This window comes from Rattus rattus, chromosome 3, assembly GCF_011064425.1.
Source record: "Rattus rattus isolate New Zealand chromosome 3, Rrattus_CSIRO_v1, whole genome shotgun sequence".
Taxonomy (NCBI): Eukaryota; Metazoa; Chordata; class Mammalia; order Rodentia; family Muridae; genus Rattus; species Rattus rattus.
The window spans coordinates 63,083,884-63,105,195 of NC_046156.1; the positions used below are offsets into that span (position 1 = coordinate 63,083,884).

At 46.7% G+C, this 21,312-nt stretch overlaps 2 protein-coding genes across 3 annotated transcripts; both read right to left on the bottom strand.

The window, feature by feature from the left end:
* Positions 1 to 7,779: 7,779 nt before the first annotated feature.
* On the bottom strand, positions 7,780 to 9,862 carry S100a14 (S100 calcium binding protein A14). Of its 2 annotated transcripts, none has more exons than XM_032897845.1 (4): positions 9,754 to 9,862; positions 9,312 to 9,429; positions 8,752 to 8,898; positions 7,780 to 8,547 (listed from the first exon to the last, which is right to left on the bottom strand). In XM_032897845.1, the coding sequence occupies exons 2-4, from the start codon at positions 9,339 to 9,341 to the stop codon at positions 8,410 to 8,412; spliced, it is 315 nt and encodes a 104-aa protein (XP_032753736.1). In that variant the 5' UTR covers positions 9,342 to 9,429; positions 9,754 to 9,862; the 3' UTR covers positions 7,780 to 8,409. The 2 variants fall into 2 exon arrangements, with proteins under 2 accessions (XP_032753736.1, XP_032753737.1); XM_032897846.1 differs by lacking the exon at positions 9,754 to 9,862 and adding an exon at positions 9,640 to 9,662.
* A 2,381-nt stretch (positions 9,863 to 12,243) lies between these two features.
* Positions 12,244 to 21,310, bottom strand: S100a13 (S100 calcium binding protein A13). Its single transcript, XM_032897854.1, has 3 exons — positions 21,206 to 21,310; positions 20,181 to 20,371; positions 12,244 to 12,478 (listed from the first exon to the last, which is right to left on the bottom strand). The coding sequence occupies exons 2-3, from the start codon at positions 20,331 to 20,333 to the stop codon at positions 12,335 to 12,337; spliced, it is 297 nt and encodes a 98-aa protein (XP_032753745.1). The 5' UTR covers positions 20,334 to 20,371; positions 21,206 to 21,310; the 3' UTR covers positions 12,244 to 12,334.
* Positions 21,311 to 21,312: the final 2 nt, after the last annotated feature.

The window sequence follows — 21,312 nt, forward strand, 5'->3', positions numbered from 1 at the left end:
CTTCACAGGCAAGTCTTGGAATGAGAGTTAGGGGTTATGAGGACATGGGATACCAGTGTACACTGAAGCCTTCCTAAAAAGCAGAAATAGGGAATCACTTCAAAGAGCCTTCCCCTAAAGGGGCCTTTCACGTTAGGCCCCACCCTTTCCTCAATGGTCTCTTAGTCTCCTGGACTGATTCATCATTGAGCAACCTGGAGGCTCTCCTCCCCCAGCCCCCACCCCCGCCCACCTGAGCCTGGCTTGCTGACTTTTCCAAAAGCCCAAATTGCCCTGACCATGCCCCTGGATCTCAGCCACTCCAGCCCCACCCTTCCTCCCCCAAGTCTGGTCCCCACCCCTTTCCAAGAGCCTGCTCACCACCATCCATCAGTCCACCTTGATCTGGAGTTCTGAATCTCCACCACACTCTCCAAGGTTCACCTCACATACACTTAAGTGGTTAGTTATTTCCAAATGTGGAATACGTCCCTACTCATCTCTTAGGATCTTCCCCAAAGCCTACAAGATTTTTGGTTTTAACCATGGCATCCCTCTCATCTACCTCAAATTCACTCACCTTTTCCCATTGGTTTACTCATTTACCGACGGCCTCATTCATTACTTTCATTCACTCACTTCTCCGTTCAGCAATACATTCATGCTCTCATTCATTTAGCCATCCCTTTCCTGATTAACTCATTCCTCCCAACTGCTATCAGTATGCAGGGCTAATAAAGTAACTGAACTGGGCTGTAATCTCTATTTTCAAGACTGTTCCAGGAGAATCTCCCCAGTCTCTCTGCTCCCTCATGCTCTTTTCCCAGTTTTGGAAGTTAATGGTTCACAGAGGTGCTCCTACCTCTGCACACTCGCAGGACGCATGACATCATACCATATATCAACATACATCAATTCTGCCAGTCCCGGTCTTCTTAAGTACCCCATTTTTCTTCAGCCAACTTGTGCAGAAGCAAGAAATCCTTCGAATTTTTCCCCAACTCATAATGTTGTAAGTGGGTGTTGTACACACACACACAGACACACACACCCCTACCTCTCTACCCCAGGCCTCTCCAACGTTCATAGGATTCCTCTCCTGAGCGGAAGCTGAGCCCACCTTAGCACCCATCACCCCTGGCCTTGCCCCCACCTCAGCTGGGCTGGGCAGGAAAACACTCCTCCAGTGCAGGTGGTGCTACCCGGCAAAGCCAGTCAAGCTGGGACCTGCCTAGGTTCTAGAGTGGAAAAGCTGCCAGTGTGAAGCTCCACTCCTTTCTCTTTCCCTCTCCCCATCCAGGGGCCCTCACAGGCTTCCCCAGGCCACTCCCAAGGAACGCCACCCAGAGCAAATGAAGCCTGCACCCGGTTCTGCCTGTGCCCCAGGTGGTAGAGAAGCCACCTCAGCCCCTGCCTCCCTTTCCTGGCTTCTTAGGCTCTCTGGGCCCTCTTTAGTTCCTCCTGAACACCATTGTTTTTCCCAGGTCACAGCTTCCAGAGTCCGGTGAGGCCTGTGTCTAGAGACTGTCAGCCCCGAACGCCCACCAAGACACACTCTCCGCCCTGTTCCGTTTAGAGAGGACGCAACAGCTGTGGGCAAGGCCCTGGAATGTTCTGCCCAATGTCTCAGCCCCTGGACACAAGCCAGGTCGGCTGCTTGGCCAGAGAGAGGGTCCTGCTATCCTCTAGAGATTTCACAAAGCCACGAGGGCTGTTCATACCCTAACAAGCTTTTGGGGAATTAATGACTACCAAAATCTTCCTGCCCTGTTTCTGGCAGGCACCTCTCCTCCAGCTCCGTTCCTTTACCCTTCTCCTGACCCCCACCCCAAGGCTTCGGAGTCCCTAAAGCAGCCCCAGACCTCCCCAGCTGGGCCTGGGGTGCTCACCTGTCTCCTCCGAGTCAACCTCCTCCAGCAGGGCTCTGAGGCCTGGGCTCTGGCACCGACAGCCAAGCAGCTCCAGTTCAGCGGAGCCAGGACTCCTCCCCACTGCACTCCCAGAATCTGTCCCACTCCCTCCAGGCCTTGCCTGGCTGAGCTGGCTGTGGGAAGGTAGTGACTGAACTCTTGACTTGGCCCTGGGGTTGGGCCCTCGTTAAAGAGATACACACCTTTTTTTAAGCACCCCTCTACCCTCACCCTAGAGGGAGTGGTAGAAGCTGGCAGTCCCCCAACCCCACCCTCCTAAACCCACAGGCTCTGAGCAAAATCCAACAAGGCAGACGAAAGAAAGAAAAGGCTCCTCACCTGCTTTGCTCACCTAGGTCACTGAGATCCGGGTTTCAGGACAACCCCCACCAAAGACAAGTTCAGTTAGATTACCTGGTCACAGGATTTCCCTGCTGTTGAGGTTAAGGAGTCTAACACCTGATTTCTGTTGGCTAGAGCAAACTCAACAGCTCTTTCTGGTCTCCTCTCTCCAGTTCAGCCACCCCAAGCTCAGGGATTCATTCCTAAGACCCTCCCGCACAGCAGATGCCTCCACTGCAAGCGCCTAACCCTGTACGCACCTCTCCTGCAGGTACCCAAAGAAACTGGCCGACTGGACCTCCTTACAGAAGGCTGCAGCCAAACAGAAGGGCCCTTTGGCCCACTCTCATGATGACGTCTGTTAGGTCCCAAAGAACACTCTCCCACCCATCACCACACACCACACACACACACACACACACACACACACACACACTCACACACACACACACACACCTGACAAATGGCTGAGTGGGGTGCCTATTACCATATCAAAGTGCATGCCAGGCTCTCTCAGCATCCTGGCTCCTCCCCTCAACACTTCTCACCCCCAACCCCTACTCTAAACCTCTCCAGCCCCTGAGCTTCACTTCCTTTCTCAGCTTCAGATTCCTGTATAACCCACCCATTTTAGCCACGCACTCTCTTGTTTCTCCTTGTCCTCTCAGCTTCTGCCTTGGACCTCCACTCTTGGCTCCTGGTCCCCTCTCTTACCCCTCTCTCTTCTCTTTCCATCCTCTTCTCCCCAAACCCTTCTCCTCTCATGGTCTATTCTGCTGCCATGTCCAGTCTGAATTCTTCCAGACTGGGATTGGAGTGAACGATGTGAAATTCACGAAGAATCAATAAAAAAGGTTTTAAAAATCTGTAAAAATTCAACTTAAAACTAATAACAAAAGGCTTATAGTTAAAAAGTCTATACATAGGTCATTTTAATTTGCTATAACACATACATACATACATACATACATACATACATACACATATATATCGTGGTAGTTTGAGTATGGTTGGCCCAGGAAGTAGCACTATTTGGAGGTGTGGCCTTGATGGAGTGGATGTGGCCTTGTTGGAATAGATGTGTCACTGTAGATATGGGCTTTAAGACCACCATCCTAATTGCCTGGAAGCCAGTCTTCTCCTAGCTGCCTTCAGAACAAGAGGTAGAACTCTCAGCTTCTCCAGCACCATGCCTACCTAGATGCTGCCATGCTTCCCGCCAAAATGATAATAGACTGAGCCTCTGAACCTATAAGCCAGCCCCAACTAAACGTTGTCCTCTATAAGAGTTGCCTTGGTCATGGTGTCTGTGCACAGCAATGAAACCCTGACTAAGACATATATAATTCAATTCTCGTTTAGAATATACTGTATATGAAAGTTGGATTCAACTCTTGTTTTAAAAAATAGACTATTAGAAAAATAAGTATTTTTAAACAGCACCTCCATCTTGGCTAATGATCTCATCAGGATGCAAACAACCATGTGGCTGGCAGCCGTCTTTACTAAGATTAGAAGAGAGTACGTGCAATGTAACTTCACCACCATCTTGAGTAAGATGACCACATGGAAGGCACGGACTAAGACAACTATCATGAAACTTAGACCTACTGAGCACTTTGTTTATCATTGCTATCTCCTGTTTAGACTTAGAAAGCAACAACCGGTCTCCAAAACATTTTGGATTAGGATGAACTTTTGAATGATGATTACTTCCTAAGGTTTCAAAAGTCTACTCAGGCTAATAGAAACTATCTTAGGGATGTATGTCTAACCACTCATGTCTTTGCCAACTGTTGAACACCAGTCTTCTAGAACAATTTAAATAAGAAACAACATGTTTGATAAACAATATATATATTTGATAAAGAAGACATAAATTCCTATGGTCTACTCAGGTTAACATTAACTGACTTGAAGACTTACGTCTTTTTCTTTGCTAAACTTAGCTACTTGGATAAACTGGGTCTTAAAAGATCCTATGATATTCTGTAATCATTCACTACACAAAGATAAGAAAATAAGGTTCTCAATCCCTCTTTGGAGTGTGTTAGGGTTTTATAAAGTTCCCAGTCTCTCTGTGGACTTTACTTATGGTTTAAAGTTTTATGTTACTGCTAGAAAATGATCAATTAAATCTTTAACTCCAAGTTTTAAGGCTCAAACTTAACAGGGATAAATTTATAAAATCCTAATCTTATAAAAAGTACCAACTTGGGTTGGAAAGATAGCACTGGCTGTTCTACCCAGGTTCAATCCCCAGCACCCCCATGGCAGTTTACAACTACCCTCATACAGACATACATGCAGACAAAATACTGTTGTTCATAAAATTAAAATAAATGTTTTTTAAAGGTACTAACTTGTAGACTATTAAAGATGATTAAAACATGCAAGTTAATGGCCAGCCACCTTATATAATGGTCAAATCTTTAATGTGCTCAGAACTTTGTGCATCGTCATACTAAGTATAAATGTAATTTATTTACAGGGATAAGTGTTATTTAGCATTCTGTATTCATTTTTTTTTTGAGGTTAAGCCTAAAACCAGTAACTAAAAAAACAAGTAAAGTTTGTTTAAATGAGGTATACTTAATAGATAATGGTCCTCAAGCTCAGAGATCTGAAGAATATGGCATTTAAAACATTTAGTGGAAAAAGTTTCCCGTGACGGTCATAACTGCAAGCTCCTGCAGGAAACCCTAATGTCTCCAAAGGTCTTGGAGCACAGATGACTACCTGTATTGTGGTAATGCTCACCCACGGGGAAAGAATTGCAGCACAGCTCTGCCCACACTGTGGACACTGTTAGGGGGTTGACCGTCCTTCTCTGCCTCATCCATGTAGTCAGTTCCTCCTCCACACAAAAATCTCTCGGACCTCTTGGGTGTGGCAGCTGAGGCCCATGCTGTCCTGTGTGGCAGCTGAAGGCCAATGTGGTCCTGTGTGACAGTCAAAGACCAACTTCTACCCCCAACCCACCGTTGAGACCTCCAGAGGGAGCCTAGGGTAACAATCTAGGTAACCAATAAGTCTCTGTCATTTTAACTGATACATAGGCCATTTGGGTTATACTCTCTGCTATAATTTATCCCTCTCAAATCTCTGATGGTGTTGATGACTAACTATAGCTTTACGTTAACATCGGCAAGCAAACCGCCTCCTTCCCCATGGCCAGCTGCAGTTGCTGGTCAGCCCATTTCATATGATAAGTAAAATCAGGTCCCTCTTGTTTCTAGAACTACTAGGTCTCCTGCTGAGAAAGGCAGACACACACAGACACAGATACCTTGTTGGCTAACTTCACACTGAAGAAGATAGACTCACAAAACAGGTTTCAACGCAACTTTTTACTATTCCTTTATTTACAGGAACCTGTTTTTCAATGACCACTCTCAGTAATCAACCACCCGTGTCTCCTGGAAAATGATTGGATGGAAGGAAAAGGTTTGAAGTTGATGTAAGTGGTAAGGGTCTTAGTAACGAGGTATGTAAATGCAAGCTGTAAAGGTCTGAGGATGTGAAAGCTTGAGTTGTGAGGTCTGAGAAGGTGTTTTAAGGGGTCTAAATGCAATTAGTAAAGGTCTTAGAAAGTAATGCAAGGTATGTGAAGAATGAGAAACGTTTCAGACTTCTTTTCTCTCTGTGCTAGTGTTATATTAAGACTTCAAGTCAGGCAATAGTGGTGCACACTTTTAATCCCAGCACTAGGGAGGCAGAGGCAGGCAGATCTCTATGAGATCCAGAGATCTAGCCAGCCTGGTCTACAGAGTGAGTTCCTTTTTTGTAAACTTAAAAAATTCTTGTAAGCTTCAGGGAGTCATGGGACTTGGATCTACCTCTCGCAGGTCAAATGGACTCCAGATAAGTACTCCTGTTAATCAATAGCCTGAATTTCCCCACCTGCCTATTCCTGAAGATGTGATCTCTCGATCACCCCTGGTCTTGGGACTCTCCATCCCCCCATCCCCCCTTGCATCTACTGGGACCACAACCTTGGAAGTCTCCAATATACTGAAAAGATAAGAGTTTTCTCCTAAGCTCCTTAATTTTTTTAAAGATTTATTTATTTATTTTATATATATAAGTACACTGTAGCTGTCTTCAGACACACCAGAAGAGGGCATCAGATATCTTTACAGATGGTTGTGAGCCACCATGTGGTTGCTAGGAATTGAACTCAGGACCTCTGGAAGAGCAGTCGGGGCTCTTAACCACTGAGCCATCTCTCCAGCCCCTAAGCTCCTTAATTTTATCTTCTGTCTCTAGTCTATACCTGTACCAGCAAATTTCCAGCCAGCTGAAGAGTGCGAACTGCTCTAAAACTGCCCGCAATATGCCAGCTCCAGCTTCCTTAGAACCTGTAACCTAGACTTCTCTAAAGAGACCTGCACTTCACTGGGCCCAGGTGGTCCCTCAGAACACGGATAGTGAAGGAAACAGATGTCTTCCAACCTGCACTCTTCTCCCTTCCCAGATTTTGACAGATTCTAGCCTTCTTGGGCCTGTGACAATAATACCCCAATTTTAGCTAAGAAGCAGTACAGAAGAGATTATGTTGCCCCTTATCGTCAACAAAAAGGTTGGAATGTCAAAGAAAACACTGGACAAATGACTAGCTGTGGTGCCTATTCAGCCTACCTAAGCCAGGCTCTCTCAGCATCACCTGTTACAGGGTCCTGGGTCTTTTCAGCACTTCTCACCCTCACTACCTACACCCTAAATCTTTCCAGCACCTGAGCTTCTTTCTCTTCCCCCAACTTCTGATTCTATATAACTGGGCCATTTTGGCCACACACTCTCTTGGTTCCTCTTTGTCCTCTTGGTCCTCTCCCTTGCCCCTCTCCATCTTGCTCTCACGCCCTCTCTTTCCTCTCACGGCCTGGTCTATTCTGCTGCCACGTTCAGTCTGGATTCTCCCAGATGCCTTCGGCTGTTCTCTCCCTCATATCTACTGTAAAAACCTCGTCAACCATACCTAGGATCAGTCGTGTCCTCACGTTCATTCAACCTCCACCTACTAGGCACTCACTGTGTCAGGCTTTCTGGTAAGTGTTCCATGTGATGTGATGGGTCACATCCTCCTCCTATGAGAGACCTACTCACCATCCCTATGAGGAAACGCTCTACAAGAGAGTACCCAGAGTTCAAAGCTGTAAGTGGCAGAGCTGAGATCCAAACTCCGGCCACTCAACCTGTTTCTAAGTACCTATTTCCCTTGACATTAGTCAGCTCTGCCCCAGGACACATGGTTCATTCCTTTCCCCAGGTATGCATGCATGCGTTTATCTCCTATCAGAGAACCAGCCCTGGATAGGCAAAGAGGAGCCCGTCTCTTTGAGAGTTATACCTTCCATAGCTTTTAGGACTGGGACCACCCTCAACTCAAGTCCATGGAGAGAAGTGAGTACCTAGTCTCTTCTACTGCCAACCACTCCATCCTCGTATCTCTCACCTACCAATGACTATGTCATTGTCCCAAAGAACCTCACATCCCTGGATCCTGAACACTGGGCAGAGGAGAGGAATAAAGAGTCAAGACAACACATTTTACATTTTCCAATATTTTTATTAATCAAATGATATAAAATAACTATCATCCATAAATGCTCAAGCATCTAGCTGGTCCTCTCACCCCAAAGTCATAAAGTCATGCCCTCCTCAACCTCTTTTGCAACTCTGCTCCTATTTCCCCTGCCCCTACTCAGGGACAGACCCTGGAAGGAGGATGGGGCAGAGCTGGAAGTAGCATGGATAGCTCAGGGCAGACAACTACACTTTAGGTTGGACAAGATTAGAAGGGGGTAGGTTCTCAGACACCCTTTTCAGGACCAAATATGCAGCCAGATTTCCCAGCCCCACTCTTTGGATCACTTCCCATAGCCCAGTTCCTTTCTGCCCTTCCCCCACTACCAAATTGCTTGGCCCTTACCCTTCCAGGATCCCTGCATATCCTCTCCAGCCCCAACCCACCCCCTGAGTGCCCTTGACATAAGGACTTCTGGACCCAGGAGCTCCACAGAGCCCACAGGGAAGCCTGTCCTGAACCTGAACTTTGCAGAGATGAGGAGAGATGCATGCTGGGGAAAGGGGTGGTGGAGGTTGAGAGAAGTTTTATTTCCAGGGCCTCTAAAATCCCTTACCCCCAACACCCCCAATAAGTTCCAAGTAGAGGTTCTCAGCTCCGAGCAACAGGCCTCTCCATCTTCACACTTTTGGCTGCTTCTCCAATCAACTCCCAGAAGCTTCCAAACTCCAGTTTCGAGTCATTACAGTTTCCCAGGTTGGCAATTTTCTCTTCTAGCCCACAGTTGCTCTGAGGACAGGAAAGACATCAAAACTCAACAAGGCAGCACTTCCAGATCTTCCTGCTCCACCCTGGCCTGGGGCAAGGAATAGCACAGGAGCCTACCAGGCGTCCACAAGGGGGAAAGGAGAGGGGGAAAGTGTGGGTAGGGTCTTGGAACACTAGCTTGGGAAGTCAGGGGTATGGATGGGGAGGGGTCCACTCCCTCAGTACCGGCATGAGGTGCGGCAACTGCTGGGTAACCAGGTCTCGAAGTTCAGCAGGGGTCAGTGTTTCCTTTTTACCCTCCACAGAGTAGTTATGGAAGTTCTTGATGAGGGTCTCAATGGCCCTCTCTACATCACTGAGTTCTTGGGCATCCTGAAGATAGGAGATACAACCCACATCAGAAGGACCCACCCACCCTACAAAACCCTTCTCAGGAGCCTGGAGAATCCACAGGGTAGAAAGTGACTAGAAGGCACTACAGAAGCCAGAATCCTGCCCCACTCCCTCTCCTCTAGGACACAGTCTAGGGCACAGTGGCCTCTGCCCTAAGCCACTGATTAGGCAAGCCTTACCACCCCCATCTCAGGCAGGGCAGGCCCTAGCATGTGCCCAGACATCCTATTTCCAGAAGAAATTCATTTGCATCACCCTGTGTAGGCACAGGGGAGGGCATTTGGAGCTTGTTGGCAATATTTACAGGCCAAGGCCTAGGAATAGAGCAGAAACCCTCATAACAGAAGAGGAGACTGTAAGAACAGAAAGAGAGGCCGGATGAGTGGGCCCACCTCAGCATTGGCTGACCGACACTGTCCCATTGTTCCTGGTACACTGGTTCTTCTGTGAGTTGAGTTTTGTCGTCTGTCCTATAGCCTGCCCCACAGGAACTGTTGGATCATGATCTGCCTAGAGGAGGGGGGAGGCCTAAAGTGAGAGGAGAACTCATTCTTTTTTTTTTTTTCATGACCACTTTTGGCTCCACCCAACATATACCCTCAACCTAAGGGATTGGAGTGTACTCCACATTGATCCAGTTCCTGCCAAAACTCCAGGACTAAGGCCACAGCCCCCAAGCCAACCCACTCAGAGGGAATCCCACCCCACTCCGGGCCTCACCTCACTTTCACTCCTTCCCACCTCCTCCAGCCACCCCTGCAAGACTTGGGCAAGAGAGGCATGGGGTGCTCCCTGGAGAAGGACAGCCCGTCTAGGCTGAAGACACTTTCTTACCTGCTGGCAGCTGGGAGACAGGATGGAGGAGCTGGCTCACCTGAGCTCAGCTCTTATACCTGGGGGAAGGGAGGGGAGGCCAGGGGGCAGGGCCAGGGCCTTATCCCTCAGCCACCCCAGCTATTGCAGCCTCCTGGGCTGGGAGCCAGCTTTATGAGCCCCACCCTCTACAGTTCTGGAGTCAGTCCCCACCCCTACCATGAGGAGGAAGCTGTGGAGAGCTGGGGATGGGATGATGCCCCTGGCACAAGATTACCTTACAGAGTCACAGGGAGAGGAGAAAGAAAAGCTAGGGGGTGCAGAGGGGAGAGTAAGAACCTTAAGCAGCTATGAGGCAGGGGAGCAGAGGGAGAAGCAAGGGCTGATCAAGGTAAGTTTATGGGAGCAAGTGCTTGAAAGAGGCCCATGGATCTCTGTGCTTTGACATCTCTCTTCTCCTCTCCCTCCCAACTAGAGCTAATTTGGCTAGGAACATGCTGGCCTGCTGAAACCTAGAGCCAAGCCTTTCCCAGTCCTGGCAGCCTAGAGATGAAAGGTTGACAGGAGAGGCCAGAGGAGTGCGCCCTGGTACTGGGAACCGCACTGAGCCTTCTTCACCTGAAGCCCTGCCAGTGCCCTGCAGCAGCCCAGGGTACACATGTGCAAGGCTCAAAGGAGTGACCTGGCAGGTAACAACCTCTCCAAACTGGTTACATCGCTACCTCCTCCCTCCTTCAAAGTCCTACCTCCGCCCTGTAAGACATCTCAATACCAGCCCTCCAAACTACTATCCAGGCACCCCATGGGGAGCCTGAAAGGTACTTCCTTGGACTGTAATCAACCCAACTAGCCTTCCTACTTGCCCAGGAACTAGGCCCTAAAGCCACAGGGAAGCAGAGACATGTAGAAGGCAGGAGCAGAGGAGGCAAAGGAAGGATCACATGGGTCTAGCGTCAAAATTCCCTTCCTTACTCTGAAATCAGAGCATATATATAGACAGTCTTCCTGTGTCACATGCTGGAGGGCCCCTGTGTTTCTGGTCTCAATCAGGGTCTCTTCTACATGTCTCATTTGGAGACTTCTGAAAGGCTTCAGTTTGGAGACCCTACAAGGGTCTCGACATCTGAGAGGCTGAGGAATTGGAAAACCTCTTAAATGTCTCTGCTATCCCCTCCGAAAGCCTAGGGACCCCTCTGAGGTCCCTCTGGGGCCTCTTTCCTGCCTCTTGATGGGGAATTTGTCTCTCCTAATTTTTCTCTGGTTGACTAGCTGCCCCAAGTGGACACCCACAGTCACAGCAGTGACAACCCAGGAGGCTTACATCACTGCCACACCCCTACTCTCTCTAGTGGTGAGTTATACAAAACACTCACCCCTCAAGTCCCCAAGTGCTCCCTACTACCACAGCTCCCTCTCCCTGTCATATCTGAGGAGCACTTCTCCAGGCCAGTTCTGGCCATTCCTGTCTTTGTAACCTAACCTTCCCTAAAAATGTTTCCTCAGAGCCAGAAGGAGGAATGCACCTTTAATCCCAGCACCTGTGAAGTTGAAACAGAATTGCTGAAGGTAGCAAGACTCTTTTTTTATTATTTATTTCATGTATATGAGCACACTGTAGCTGTCCTCAGACACACCAGAAGAGGGTGTCAGATCCCATTACAGATGGTTGTGAGCCACCATGTGGTTGCTGGGAATTGAACTCAGGACCTCTGGAAGAGCAGTCAGTGCTCTTAACCACTGAACCATCACTCCAGCCTGGTAGCAAGACTCTTATCTTAAAAAATAATAACAACAGCATAAAAAGAAAGAAAGCTAAATGAGGGCTGGGGGTGTGGCTCCTCCCAACTGCCTAACGTGTGCAAGATCTTAGTCCGATCCTCAACACTGCAAAAATCAATTGAATTAATTAACCTTAACAGCTGTGACAGTTAACGAGGGTAATACAGTTAAAATGTTTAGTGATGTTCATTATTACAAACAAAAGGTCAAACTCTAGGAGTTATATAGAAGAAACTGAGAACTAGAGACGCGGAGGTGAGTCCCAAAAGCTGCCTTGCCTGCCTCAAATCTCTGTACTTTTTTTGCTCATCAACTATATATTTATTGAGCACCTACTTAGTGCAAGATGTTACTATGCCACACACGCTCAAGGACCTGAGTTCTGTCCTCAACAACAGAGGAACAAAAACAAAAATAAAAATTAATTAAATTAAATCTTTAAAAAAAATCACATAGTTCTAGATGCTGTAAGATATTTGAAGAGGAACCCCACTCCTTGTCTTCAAAGTACCCATGATTTCCATGTTTCCATCTCAGGTAAAAATGGAACATTCCCATCTCCCAGTCTCAAGAAAAGAAATCAGAGTGGTGCTTTATTTTTATAATAAGCATCTCTTGGGGTTGGGGATTTAGCTCAGTGGTAGAGCGCTTGCCTAGTAAGCGCAAGGCCCTGGGTTCGGTCCCCAGCTCCGGAAAAAAAGAAAAAAGAAAAAAGAAAAAAAAATAAGCATCTCTGTTTCAGGAAGGAAGCTTTATTGGGGGAATGGAGTGCTGCCTGGCCCTGCCCAGCAGGCCCTGCTGGCCCCCATCCCAACAGCAGACTTTACTTCTTGCGAATCGCCAGGACCTTCTCCTTCCTGATTTCCTTTGCCAGTTCCCCAATCAGTCTCCAGTACTCATTGAACTTCAGCTCCGAGTCCTGATTCACGTCCAAGCTCTTCATCTTTTCATCTAGAGAACCCACATCCTAAGAAGATGTAAAAGGGAAAGGTTAGGGCTCTCGGGGCAGGGAGAGAGGGAAGTACAGGTGCCTTCCCTCAGACAGCGCCAACGGATAATCCCGGTCTGAAGGATAAGGTTCCAGGGCTGCACTGCCTGGAAGTCCTATATCCAAGGAACATGAGCACACACTCTGGCTGATTGTAAACTACCTTCCTCCTCCACTACTGCCCCTGCTGGCTATTCGCGTCACTCTAATGTCTTCTCAATGTAGTCACCACCCAGTAGGCCAGGGGAATAGCAAAAATACCAGGTTATCTGGCTTTCTAGGGTCCTCTTGACAAAGAGTGTCATGGCTATGAAACCAATAGGTTCTGTAAGCCGGCCTTCATGATGAAAGGATTTGTTACCAGATAAACAATTACAACATAAATGCCACTGTTGAACAACTGGTGGACGTCAGATTGAAGGATGCCTCAAATGGAGCTTGATTCTCAGTGCTGGGAGATATTTGGGGGTGTAGGGGGGTTGTTTTGGTTTTTAGGTTTATTCATTTGATTTTATACTTATGGGTGCTTTGCCAACACGTGGAATGTATGTATACCATACACATGCCTGGTGCTCACAGAGGTCAGAAGAGAATATCTGAACAGGAATTACGGATGGTTGTAAGCTGCCACATGGGTGCTGGGAATGGAACCTGGGTCCTTTGCAAGGGCAGTGTGCACACTCACTGAGCCATCTCTCCAGCCCCCATGCTCAACCTTTGAGTCAACATTTGGAGAAAGGCAAAGATCTGCCAAACAGATCTCTAGATGACAGGAAGCAAATTCCTAGTGTGGTTTTATAGCAGCAGCATAAGCTCAGTCATTGGACAACACTTCCACTACCAGCTGGAGAAAAGAGTGCAGCCAAGGGGGAGAGCGGCAAGCAGTCTTAGGTCCTTGATTCCAGGCATGGTGACTCTATATTATTTATTTATTTCATTTGATCCTCATGCTCTACTAGGATGACAGCCTCCGTGGTGGCACAAGGACCTTGTCTATGTTGTTCGACACCGTACATTCAGTGTCAAGTACACAGCTGAAGTTTGTTCATCAAAACAGGAAAAGACAGAGTAGGTCTTCAATAAGTATGGGTTAAATAAATACATCGCTAATTGAACAAGAAAGGTGTGACAAGTCTGCCTAGCAAATGAGAAACTTAAACCTCAGAAAAATCACGGGGTTGGGGATTTAGCTCAGGGGGAGAGCGCTTGCCTAGGAAGCGCAAGGCCCTGGGTTCGGTCCCCAGCTCCGAAAAAAAAAAACCAAAAAAAAAAAAAAAAAGAAAAAGAAAAATCAGATACTGGTGCCAAGCACAAATGAACAGCCGGAGCCTGTATTTGAATCCAGTACAGCGCTCGCTCTCGCTCTCTCTCTCTCTCTCTCTTTCATTTTATTTTTTATTTTATATATGAGGGTATTTTGCACCATGTGCGTGCCTGTGCCTGTTGAGGCCAAAAGAGGGTGTGGATCCCCTCGACTGGAGCACAGACAAAGGTGAGCCATGATGGAGCAATGGAATGAAATCCTGGTCCTCTGGAAGGGCAGCCAGAGCTCGTAACCACTAAGCCATCGTTCCAGCTCAAACCCAGGTTTTCTAAATCAGCGATTCAATTCCCATCTACTGTTCTGTGTCTTTCTTCCCTGCCTGCACCCTGCCCCCTCCAAAAAAAAAAAAAAAACTATTAGAAATGAGCCAGGCCTGGTTGTGCATGACAGTAATCTCAGCCGTCCAAGGCTGAGACTCCAGCGTTCAAGGCCTGCCTGGGCTATGTCATGAGAGTCTATTTCAAATGTTTTTAAAAGGCTATGGTTATAGCTCAGCCCTGGGCAGTTTACTTAACATGCATGAAGCTCTATCCTCAACCTGTAGTACCAATCACACAAAACCATTTATAGGTAAAGCTGGCAGAGAGGCACATGCTTATGGTTCCAGCACTTGGGAGGTGGAGGCAGGAGGGCCAGGATCAGGACCATCCATAGCTACCTAGCAAATGTGAAGCCTGCCAGGGATGTAAAAAGACCAGGTCTCCAAAAAACTTAATAGCTTTTAGTTCTAAGAATATTAACCAGTTAGAAAATATAAAGACATATACTACTTAAAATAGAAAAAAGAAGGAAGAAAGGAAAGGAAAAGAAAAGGAAAAAAGAAATAGCACTTACACACAGATGTCACAATTAGGCCTCCTCTAAGAACCCTGAACTAAGGGAACTGATTAGAAAAGAAAAAACAAGTTTCTCTCTCTTCACGTCTAGCACAGAAAATTACTTTGGGTTCTACCTGATTGTTGGTTTTGAGACAAAGACTCACTATATGACCCAAACTAGTCTGAATTCTGGATCCTCCTGCCTCCTCTTCCTCCTCCTCCCAAGTGAAGCTCCCAGGGGGGAAAAAACCCACACTTGTGGGGTTTTTTTCTTTTTTTTTTTTTTTTTTTTTTTTTTAGAGCTGGGGACCGAACCCACGGGCCTAGCAAGCGCTCTACCACTGAGCTAAATCCCCAACCCCACACATTTGTGTTAAAGATTCTATAGACTCTAAAGATGCTGTAGAATCAGAATCTGTTAAAGTCTCTACAGGGCTGACCGGTTAGAATGCCATGATTGTGAGGAGTCGGAATGTTACAGATACAGAGCTAAAAGTATCTTGGGTTATTTTTAGCTCCTTAGTCTTTTAGCCATTTAGCACCTACTTTCTATACCTAACTTTTTTTTTTTTTCTTTTTTGGTTCTTTTTTTCGGAGCTGGGGACCGAACCCAGGACCTTGCGCTTCCTAGGCAAGCGCTCTACCACTGAGCTAAATCCCCAACCCTTTTTTTTTTTTAAAGATTTATTTTATGTGACTACACTGTCACTCTCTTCAGGCACACCAGAAGAGGGCATCGGACCCCATTACAGATGGTTGTGAGCCACCATGTGGTTGCTGGGAATTGAACTCAGGACCTCTGGAAGAGCAGTCAGTGCTCTTAACCGCCAAGCCATCTCCCCAGCCCCTCTATATCTAACTTGATATCAGGTAAAACCTTTGGAACGTATTATCTTACTGCTAGCTCGAACTAGCCTAAAGCTAAGAGTCTCCAGAGAGCATCTATAGCAGAGACTTCCAGGCTTGGCTCAGCTGTGAAACTTGCGTAATCTGAGGCCCCCACCAATATAATCAGAAAATGCCTCAATTTCCTGTTCACAGGAAGCCAGGTGTGGTGGTGCACGCCTTTAATCCCAGCACTTGGGAGCCAGAGGCAGGTGTATCTTATGAATTTGAGGCCTGCCTGCTCTACAAAGTGAGTCCAAGACATCCAGAGCTATTACACCCCAAAACCCTCACAAAAACAAACAAACAAGCAAAAACCCTTCATGGAGCTGGGAAGATAGCTCAGTTGGCAGAGTATTCACTTGGTATGCAAAAAGCCCTGGGTTTTGTCTCCAGCACCATGTAAACTAGGTATGATGGCACAGTCGTGCAAGCCCAGCACTCAGGAGGGATTCACAAGATTGGAGATTCAAGACCGTCTTCAGACACAAAGCAAATGCAATGCCAGCCTAAGGTGCATAAGATCTTTCCTCAAAAAAGGGGGGAGGGGAAGAAGAGAAAGAGAAAATAAAAAACTGTGTAACTACTTCCACTTTCTAATGTGTCATTCCAGGCAACCCCATTCCTAGTTCTAGCCATGGTTACTCATAATTGGCTCAGAATAAACTATTTCTTATTCCCTTTGAAAGCTGCTTTTGCAATGATGTGGAATTACAGTCATGTGCTTCCATACCTGGTGTCACCACAGATCACTCTGGTTTGGTTGTTTCCTGAGGCGGGGTCTCACGTGGTCTAAGCTGGCCTTAAACCCTCTGGATAGCTGAGAAGGACCTTGAGGTCCTGATCCTCCTGCCTTCACCTCTCACGTGCCGGGATTGCATGTGTGCACCACCAAGCCCAGCTTCAACACAAAACACTCCTGACGCCAGCAACGGGTGGGTATTCATACCAAGCAACTCTCTGGCAGACAGCAGCCAGGTGTCCGGGACTTCAGCCCAGTTCCGACACAGTTCACTTAAAGTGCACACCTTGGAGAGACTCCATAGGGTAAAGATGGCAGCTTCCTCTTAAGCGTGACTGATGTGATCCTAAGTTAAATATTTACTGACTTTTTTTTTTTTTTTTTTTTTTTTTTTAAAATCTTTCTAGGATTTATTTATTTTATGTATGGGAGTACACTGTAGCTGTCTTCAGACACACCAGAAGAGGGCATCGGATCTCACTCATTACAGATGACTATGAGCCACCATGTGGTTGCTGGGAATTGAACTCAGGACCTCTGAAGAGCAGTCAGTGCTTTAACCACTGAGCCATCACTCCAGCTCCCTACTGGACTTTTTAACATAATAAAATGCTATGAGTCAGGGGTAGTGTCAAATGCCTGAAAATCCCAGTCAGGTGGGAGTCCAGGACATAAGGACCACTGTAAGTTCAAGGCCAGCTTGGCATAGTGAGTTCTAGATCAGCTAAAGCTATATAATGATGGCTCTGTCTTAAAAGATTTAAAAATCAAATAAGCAAATAAATAAATAAATAAAAAGGGTGGGAGTTCTTCTTGAAAAGTAAACTTATCAAACTTGCCAGTAAAATACGGAAGAAATAAGAATTTAAGTAAATACAAATGGGTTGTGGTGCTCTTGTAATTCCAGCACTTAGGAGGCTGAGGAAGGAAGATTGCTGTGAGTAGGAGCTCAGCCTGTTTTAGAGTGAGGTCAAGACTAACGAGAATACACAGTAATAACAGGGTGAGGGGCTCAGTATTTTTAAAAGGGCTGGGGAGATGTGATATGGTTCATTAAATTCCAGGACAGCTAGGGCTACACAAAGAGGCTCTGTTTCAGAAAGAAGGAAAGAAAGGAAGAAAGAAAGAAAGAAAGAAAGAAAGAAAGAAAGAAAGAAAGAAAGAAAGAAAGAAAGAAAGGGAAAAAAAGAAAAAGAAAGAGAGAAAGAAAGAAAAAAAGAGGGAAGGAGGGAGGAAGGAGGAGGGAAGGAAGGAAGGAAGGAAGGAAAGAAGTAAAAGAAAAAGAAAAGATATTGGTGAGGCAGTGTCCGCCTGTAATCCTAACACCTGGGAAGAAAATGCAGGAGGATCTCAAGTTCAAAGTCAGCCTGGGACAAACAGAGAGGCTCTGTCTTAAAAAGTAAACAAGGAGGGTTGGGGGTTTAGCTCAGTGGTAGAGGGCTTGCCTAGCAACCGAAAGGCCCTGGGTTCGGTCCCCAGCTCCGAAAAAAAAAAAAAAAAAAGTAAACAAGGGCTGGAGAGATGGCTCAGTGGTTAAGACAGCTAGCTGCTCTTCTGGAGGACCTAGGTTCAATCCCCAGCACCCACATGGCTACTAACAACAATCTATAACTCTAGTTCTAGGGGACCTGATGCCTTCTTCCAGCCCCACACATGGTGTGCCAACACGCATACAAGCGAAATACCCACCACATCAAATGAAAATAATAAATATTAAAAATAGATAAACAAGCAAAAGCTTTCTGTGCTAGATGGCACTCCCAGCAGGAACGTCTTGGACTTTCTAAGACCTGCCTGACTTTCTGCAAGCAGTGTGGCGAGCATGAGCCCCTCAAGACACACAGTACAAGAAGAGCAAGGACTCTGCGTGCCCTACGGCAGGCTACAATGGGCAAACTAAACCTATTTCCTCAGAACAATTAAAGCTACCAAGAAGATTATGCTAGGGGCTGGAGAGATGGCTCAGCGGTTAAGAGCACCGACTGCTCTTCCAGAGGTCCTGAGTTCAAGTCCCAGCAACCACATGGTGGCTCACAACCATCTGTAAAGAGATCCGATGCCCTCTTCTGGTGTGTCTGAAGACAGCTGCAGTGTACTCATATATAATAAATAAATAAATCTTAAAAAAAAAGTCTTTAAGAAGATTATGCTAAGCTTGAGTGTGTGAGCCTATTGCTGAATCAAGAGAACGACAGCTCTTAAGAGATATAAGCGGGGCTGGAGAGATGGCTCAGTGGTTAAGAGCACTATCTGCTCTTCCAGAGGTCCTGAGTTCAATTCCCAGCAACCACATGGTGGCTCACAACCATCTATAATCAGGTCTGGTGCCCTCTTCTGGCCTGCAGGTGTACATGCAGGCAGAAAGCTATATGATGTATACATAATAAATAAATAAATGTTAAAAAAATTAAAAAAAAAAAAAGAGATATAAGCATTCTGAGGCTGGAGAGACGGCTCAACAGTTAAGAGCACTCTTCCAGAGGTTCTGAGTTCAGTTCCCAGCAACCACATCACAACCATCTGTAATGGGATCTGATGCCCTCTTCTGGTATGTCTGAAGACAGCAACAGTGTATTCACATACATAAAATAAATAAATAAATCTTTAAAAAATGTAATATACTATTTTTTTTATTATATGTAAGTACACTGTAGCTGTCAGAACAGGGCATAGGATCCTGTTACAGGTGGTTGTGAGCCACCTTGTGGTTGCTGGGATTTGAACTCAGGACCTCTAGAAGGACAGTCAGTGCTCTTAACCACTGAGCCATCTCTCCAGCCCCTATTTTTTTAAAAAAGATAATCCATATTCATGTTGGACAGGGTCACATGCCTCTAACCTCAGCCTTCTTAAGTAGAGGCAGGAGGGAGAATCAGGAGTTTGAGGCTACCCTTAGCTACATGAGACTATCTCAAAAACCATATTCACACACTCTTTTGTTGTTGTTTTTCAAGACAGGGTTTCTCCATGTAGCCCTGGCTGTCCCAGAACATGATTTATAGACCAGGCAGACCTCAAATTCAGATCTGCCTGCCTCTGCCTGCCAGGTGCCGGGACCAAAGGTGTGTGCCACCACGCCCACCATAGTCTGCACTCTTACATGCCTGTGCATTTTCATGAAGGATGTAAAATACAGTTAGCAGACTAGAAGAGCATGCAGACTGAGTCAATAAGTTAAATCCTTCCGCACACACTTCTGTGGAATGATCCCTTTACTGAGGGATTAGAAAGGGGTAGAAAGTAGTCACACCCATTCCTCACAGGCCTGAGTATACTCAGAGTGTTGCTCACTATAATTTTGTGTATTGTTTGTTGAGGAAAGGTCTCCTGGCTTCAAATCCTGATCCTTCTACTTCGACTTCCTGAGTGCTGGGATTACAGGTGTACTAGGATGCACCACCATGCCTGGCTTGTAGTTTTTTTTTTTTTTTTTTCTTCCCGGAGCTGGGGACCAAACCCAGAGCCTTGCGCTCGCTAGGCAAGCGCTCTACCGCTGAGCTAAATCCCCAAACCCTGTAGTTTTATTTTTGTTAAGCCTCCTTTTAGTTTTTTACTGTCTGTAAATCTCCGAGAATCCATGTCTGGGTCCAGTAATATGTTGAGAAAATGAGACCAGAGAGACATAGGTAGGACTTAACAGCATTGTTCAACAGAAGCACAGAGCCCAACAACAGATCATTCCCAATTGCATCAACACAGCATGTTTGCACGCACGCACGCGCACACACACACACACACACACACACACACAGACACACATACACACACACAAACACACACCCCTACCTGAGGCATCTGCCTCACAGAACCACCTAAACATTCAGTCACTCACACTGTTCTCTGTCCCATTACCTGTTCAGTGTCATCATCTGGCATACATAGAAAATCTTAGACCCAGAGACCTCTACCAACCTTAAGCAAATGAGGTAACTGCTCAGTGACAAGTTCCTTAAATTCGTTGATGCTCAGGCTACCTTTCCGTCCTTCCCGCCCTGCAAAGGTGAAGAAGGTAGTGACTACTGTCTCAATGGCTGACTCCAGTTCAGTCGGGGGCTCTGCTGCCATTAGTGCCAAAGCAGGAGCCGATGTCCACACAGACTGACCTGACAGAAAAGAAACAGACCAGGAGAGTCAGGGATCCAAGAATGGGTGTCGTGGCTGCCTGAAAGGGCCAGTGTTGGAAAGACGAAAGGGTCCAGAACAGGCAACAGTTTTGCAGGTTAGCTTCACGTCGGAAATCACTTTTGTCTGAGCATCCTTTTAGAGTGTCTGTCTTAGGGATGCCTCTGAAGTGGTCTCTCCATGTGGTAACCACTCTACCTGTGGGAGTCTTTCTTCGGAGTCCTCTGAATGTGCCAACATCCCCTGTAGGGGCTCTATTCTAAAGACCCCTTCTCACTCCCTGTCTTAGGGTCAAGAGGTTATCTGTCTCCAAGTTTGATTTATATTGAGACAGGAATCTCCACCCTCCCCACATACTGGTTACTGTTCCTGGTAGAGAAGTCTAGGGCTGGCAAAGGCACAATTGAAGTCAGGGCTGGCTCAATCGGGCCATCTTCTCTGCCCCATACCCTCCCTACCTCTGGCTAAGGGGGTCGGAGTGTGCTCAGCACAAGAACCCATCGACCTTCCCCGCTACTGTCCATGGTTGACAAGGTCTAGAAAGGAACTCTCCAAACTCAAGTCCTCAACCCACAAAGTGTTTGGCCTGGACACCAGGGCCCTCGGGGGTCCAGGAACGGAAGAAACATGCCTACTCATCCCCCTCATTTATGTCCGTCAACCCACCCACATACTCCTGCAACGACCGTTGCTTGCTTTCCTAAAGTCATTTCCTGAATAATCTCTGCCTGAGCCCGCTTGGAAGGAGGGACCCGGGAGCTGATAAAGAAAAGAAGGTCCCCAGGCTCTCTGCAGAGTCAGGAAGAGTAACTCACCGGGGCAAGAAGATGGGACGCAGCTAACCGATCTGGAGCCCTGAGGCTGAAGTTTATAAGCACCAGGGAAAGGAGAAAGCCACTCCCAAGTCCAAAGTGTCAAGTTT

What these genes read in the sequence shown, in the direction of transcription:
- S100a14 (XM_032897845.1), bottom strand. Translation starts at nt 9,341, where the DNA reads ATGGGACAGTGTCGGTCAGCCAATGCTGAG. An exon ending in GTCGGTCAGCCAATGCTGAG is followed by an intron (nt 8,899 to 9,311) that starts GTGGGCCCACTC and finishes TCCTATCTTCAG; the next exon opens with GATGCCCAAGAACTCAGTGA. An exon ending in AGTTGCCGCACCTCATGCCG is followed by an intron (nt 8,548 to 8,751) that starts GTACTGAGGGAG and finishes TCCTGTCCTCAG; the next exon opens with AGCAACTGTGGGCTAGAAGA.
- S100a13 (XM_032897854.1), bottom strand. Translation starts at nt 20,333, where the DNA reads ATGGCAGCAGAGCCCCCGACTGAACTGGAGTCAGCCATTGAGACAGTA. An exon ending in AGTTACCTCATTTGCTTAAG is followed by an intron (nt 12,479 to 20,180) that starts GTTGGTAGAGGT and finishes ACATCTTCTTAG; the next exon opens with GATGTGGGTTCTCTAGATGA.